Source organism: Zingiber officinale, chromosome 5B, assembly GCF_018446385.1.
Source record: "Zingiber officinale cultivar Zhangliang chromosome 5B, Zo_v1.1, whole genome shotgun sequence".
Lineage (NCBI taxonomy): Eukaryota > Viridiplantae > Streptophyta > Magnoliopsida > Zingiberales > Zingiberaceae > Zingiber > Zingiber officinale.
In genome coordinates this window covers 39473711-39479133 of record NC_055995.1, presented here as the reverse complement: position 1 = coordinate 39479133, position 5423 = coordinate 39473711, and the positions used below count along the sequence as shown (strand labels likewise).

General features: G+C 48.5%; 1 protein-coding gene across 1 annotated transcript; it reads right to left on the bottom strand.

Moving 5' to 3' along the window:
* Positions 1-248: 248 nt before the first annotated feature.
* Positions 249-2589, bottom strand: LOC121984366 (receptor protein kinase-like protein ZAR1). Its single transcript, XM_042537264.1, has 2 exons — positions 1105-2589; positions 249-1027 (listed from the first exon to the last, which is right to left on the bottom strand). Exons 1-2 carry the CDS (start codon positions 2459-2461, stop codon positions 429-431), a joined length of 1956 nt encoding a protein of 651 aa, XP_042393198.1. The 5' UTR covers positions 2462-2589; the 3' UTR covers positions 249-428.
* Positions 2590-5423: the final 2834 nt, after the last annotated feature.

The window sequence follows — 5423 nt, the reverse complement described above, 5'->3', positions numbered from 1 at the left end:
CACGATCCTACTTCTTCTTTCCTTAACTGCTGACTGTCACATCCGCTTGATTTCTGACAACCACGTCTCTTTGACTTCTAATTGTCACGTTCTCTTAACTTCTGACTGTCACATCCCCTTAACTTCTGACTGTCACGTCTTGTTCATTTCTAACTGCTCGACTTTATCAAATTCTATCATTATACCGTATCAATGAGGTTAAATAAATAATTTTAAATGACCAGCATAATGCCGGAACAAATTAGATGTGAAATTAATGTCCTCGCTAAATTAACGATTTCTGATATGGATGGACCAGGGATCCATGTCACATTAGAAAACATCACCCGAGCCCGAGTGCCTAAGAAGCCAAATGGAGGTAAAAGGGGCAAAAATGTTCATTAAAACAACCAATTCGTTCACGGTCAACGGCTTGGCTCAAACACAGTTCACTGGGATGATGAGCTAATCCGGTCGAGGTTTTCAGCTACCGCGCGCATCCTGGGTCGCAGCTCGGAGTCGGCCTCCGTGCACCTGAGGGCGATGTGGAACACGGCGAGCACCTCCGGCTTGGCGTGCACCTCGTGCAGCAGCGCAGGATCCACCACCTCCGATAGAGGCCTCTCCTCCCTAAAAGCCTGCCGTACCCACCCTTCCAGTTCAGCATCCGCCGCACGCCCCGTCACCGCCTCCAGCGCCACCACACCGAAAGAGTACACGTCCCCCTTCTGGGTCGGCGTGGACGCGCCTGTCGCACCCCACATCTCCGGTGGCGTGTACCCCGCCGCAGCCCTGGGCGACGCCACAATCTTGGACGAATAGGCCAGCTTCTCTTGTGAGCCAGCAGCAACGAGCCGAGCGAGGCCGAATCCAGAGATGTGCGGCCGCAAATTGTCATCAAGGAGGATTTTGTTAGATGAGATGCTTCCGTGGGCGTGCTTGCGGGGGTTAAATTCGTGGAGATAAGCTAAACCCCGAGCTGCCCCTTGCAGTACGCTGAGCCTCGTCGCCCATGGAAGCGTCGGAGCCGTCGGATTTAGGTGTCCACCTGCGCATTCACAAAATATAAAGCGACGGCCAGACTTACTATCTAGATGCAGTGCACAGGGGGGATAGTGAGGTTACCGTGCAGAGCGGCGTGGAGGGAGCCATTGGGGATGTACTCGTAGATGAGAAGTCGCTCCTCGGGAGCGTAGTAGTAAGCAACGAGACGGACCACGTTGGGATGCTTGGCCCGGCCAATGGCGATTGCCTCTGACTCAAAGGCCCGACGTCGCCGCCACTCATCTCCGCTGCTGGGGCCGTCACTATCCTCATTTTCACTGAGGCGGCGTACTGCGACGGCGGAGCACTCACGCCCCACAACCACCTTGTATACGATCCCGCTGCGGCCCTTTCCAACCACGTACGCCGAAGACCGGAGTAGCTCCTCCAGCTCCAAACCGAACCTCTCGTCAACAGCAGCGTACAGCTCCGACACGTGCCCCTCACGCCGCTCACCCGTCACCGACCCACCAGTCACAGAAGCACTGAATCCAGGAGAGGAACTCTTTTGGTTACTAGGCTCTTTGCCTACCCCAGCGTAGCGACGCCTTCGTAGCTTCCACTGCAGGACGAATATCGCGGCGAGGGCTATAAGAAGGACAACGGCGAGGATTGCTACAGTACTAGCTGGGCTTTTCCGCTTCTCCGAAGCGATAGGGCGTAAGGTGCCATCACTTGGGTGCATATTGAGGCTAGGGTTTGCCTTCGGAATCTTAGGAACCTGTTTAGGGGCAGGGCAGGCGTTCTTAAGCGGAAAACCGCAGAGGCTAGGGTTCCCGGAGAAGGCGGTGGGGCCCTGGCTCAGGAGAGGCGCGACCTGTGGTATCTCGCCGGAGAGGTTGTTCTGGCGGAGGTCGAGGCTCACGTCTACAGGTATGCTGCCAAAAGCAAGGGGAATCGGGCCAGAGAGATGGTTGAAGGAGAGATTTAATACCCCTGAAAGATGAGGGAGAGCGGCGATGGGCGGTGGCAGGGGACCGGTGAGGAGGTTGGAGGAGAGGTCGAGGTGGGTAAGGGAGGTCAACAGGCCGATCTCGGAGGGGATAACGCCGGAGAGGTTGTTTCGCGACAGGTCGAGATCAGTGAGGCCACGGAAGACGGAGAGTGTGACAGGAAGGGGGCCGGAAAGACTATTACCAGGGAGGGAAAGGTACTGGAGTTCAGAAAGGAGGGATAGCTCGGAAGGGAGGTAGCCAGCAAGTTCCCGGTCAGGGAGGGCGAGGGCAACAACTCGGCCAAGATGGCAGGTGACCCCGGTCCAGGAGCAGGGGTTGTCATCGAATTCGATCCAGGCAGCGAGAGCGCGGGTAGGATCGTCGGAGACGGCCGATTTAAAAGCGAGGAGAGCTAGGCCATCGGTAGTCAACGCCGCTGAGGTGGAGATGGAAAGTAACAAGAGGATGAGTAACTCGGTCATCGCCATGGCTTCCCTAGGCATTGGTCAGTAGGCCACCATGACGGCAACAAGATGTTGCCGGACGCAGAGATGCTGCAGAACGCAGAGGGTACAAGGGAGTAAATAAAAGAAACGCTGTGTCCAAGAAGATGAAAGAAGGGATCCAAAATATGACGAGAATAGACATGTTGAAATGTAGTGGATTTGATTTGAGGTGGATAAGATGGTAATTATGGAAGGGGTAATGAGGAGTGGGGCGCATCCTGTCGTGGGTCGAGCCAAGGAAGCTTTTGTCGCATTACTCTACTAGTGTTTAAAGTTGTGCAGCAAATTCTAGCTGTGCTCCTTTCATAAAAAGCACCCTAGAATAATATAATTAAGATGGAGCCCTGGAAGCCCGGCTCAAATTTAGCTTGTGTCAAGAGACCACACATTTCCTACCCATTAACAAAGAAGCGACAATTTATCAAAGGACTCAAGTAGATTTCAGAATCGAACGAAAAGGCCACTATAGTAAATATAACTTCTCATAGTACATTTACTATGCATGATTAAAATATACCGTTAATAATAATTTTCATGACTTGTCTAGTTATATGAGTATAGATAATATAATATTTATATAAGAAAAAAAAAATGATGTTAATAATTTTTTTTCGGTCCATAAAATGTGCTGTTAAAATCTAATATTAACGATGTGTGTAGTGTGTTGTTAATACTTATTATACATATGTAAATAACAACGTGTAAAAACTGCACGTTACTAATCAATGTTATAAAATATTAATAGCATGGAACGTGCGTCATTAATAGTCTTCAAACCCTTCTAATGCTTTCCGTCGAAAAATCTCACCTCTTGAATTATTTTTAGCCAAAACTCCTCATGCAAAAACCCTCACGTGAACCTCTCACAAAGTCACGCGAACTAAACTTCTCATCATGTTGATCCTGTCTGAAAATTAGAGAGATGGTGTACTGGGCACAATGGCTTGGTTGTTAACTAAGAGAAGACATTTTACTTTGAGAAGAGGCTCCATCTTATCCTGCGCTCACTTAGACGAGCAAATAAAATGTCTGTGCCCCAAAACCAAGGAGTCCTTAGCGAAGGCCCTCTGATCCTCAAGTCAGTACAATTCCGGATAGGTGAATGAAGAACAGTAGAGAACATGCGCACGAGAGTAAGCTTCAGATGTTCAGAGAACGTATCTTGCTAATGGAGAGGATCCCCCTTTATATACCACATCTTATAATCTCGTAATCATGAGGTGGCTAAGAATATCAAAGGTTGCTAGGGTAATGGAAAGTGTACAACCTAGGCAAACCTAGGCAAATGACTCTGCATAGAGTTTGAGCTGTTTATTATTAATCTCAAAATTTCCTGATAATTACTACGCGGCCAACTGAGATTCTGAATAAATTAAAACTCGAGCAGCCTCCACATATCTTGTGGCTTGTAGGCCAGCTATCAATGCTTCATATGCTGCTTCATTGTTGATAACTCGATAATTAAGCAGCATAAATAGTTACATTCTATCTTGCCTGGGTGATATCATAAGAATACATATTTTACTACCCTATCGAGTGGATGATACATCCACGTATATCTTCTAAGTTTCCTCAGGCTTAAGGTTTTGCACCTCTGTTATGAAATTAGCTAAGGGTTAGCATTGATGGCCACTCAGGGTTGATATTATATGTCATACTTACTGAGCTTCGTGGTCCATTTAATCAACCTCCCGAAATCTTCTAGGTTGACAAGTACTCGACCTAAAGTACTGTTAGTAAGTACCATGATTGGGTGAGAAAGAAAATAAGGACTCAATCTTCAAGCAGCTAAGACCAACCCATACACTAATTTTTTGAGCACGGTGTAATGACACTCAGCTCCTTTTAATAAATGACTTAAAAACTATACAAGTTGTTGATCTTTTCCCTCCTATCTCACCAACACTGATCTGACTGCGTGCTCATTGGCTGTCAAATATACCTGATCCTTTCCGGAGTCTGAGTCAGACAAAGGATGGGTGAGATGTTGCGAACACTAACGGAGGGGCGACTGAGATGCTTTTCTCGTATACGCTTCCAAAAATAGACTCTCACATGGTGCGGACGGACGACGATGACTAGGTCGGCGATACCTGAGCTCTGCACGCACTTAGACAAGCACACGAAAATTAGAGGCCAGAAACCAAAGAAAAAGTCCCCGGAGCAGGCCCTCCGATACTCAAGTCAGGTATTTTTTTCCCCAGATAAACAGTGTACGAAGAAGAAAGAAAGTAGAAGACAAGTACGAATGTGAGAGAGAGCGTACCTGCAAAAGGGAGAGGCCCTCCCTCTTTGACTAATGTTAGAGATTGTCGGGTGTCAGGACTTGTCGGGTGATACAGGACACATAGCATCGTCCTTTAGCCTGAAGGAAGGTTCCATTCGTAGGTGACTACATACCGTTAGAATATTCCTTGACACTTACAATTATTCTCTGACAGGCAGTTACGATTCCCTGACCTTGTTGTCCTGTAGCGCTTTTGCCTCGATCGGGAAGGAATAGGACAACCTTGGATGATCAGCCGAGTATAATGCCTTAGTCTAGGCCTTGGGAGGCCAAAGTCATGGAGAGATAGTCCAAGCGCTGACCGGGAGTTAGCTAACCGAGAGTTAACTGACCGGGAGTTAGCTGACTGGGAGTTTTTACCTTACTGAGAGCACCGAGCCTAATACCGCCAGGCCATGAGAGCCTAACCCTGTCAAATCCTGGTCAGGTGTCATCCGATTGTCTCCCAAGGTGTCTCAGATCTGGAGTCCCGGTCTGTTGGAACCTGGCCTGAAATCAGGTTGTTGACGTCGTTCCGTACCTATTGACTACAACGTTCCCTTGACTTCTGACTGCCACGTCCCCTTGACTTATGACTGCCACGCCCTCTTGACTTTTGACTGTCACGCCGCTTTAACTTATGAATGTCATGTCCCCTTAACTTCTGACTGCCCACCTTTATTGGACCCCACC

Coding starts and splice junctions, on each gene's coding strand:
- LOC121984366 (XM_042537264.1), bottom strand. CDS start 2,461: ATGCCTAGGGAAGCCATGGCGATGACCGAGTTACTCATCCTCTTGTTA. Junction 1,028..1,104: donor CCTCCACGCCGCTCTGCACG/GTAACCTCACTA, acceptor GTGAATGCGCAG/GTGGACACCTAAATCCGACG.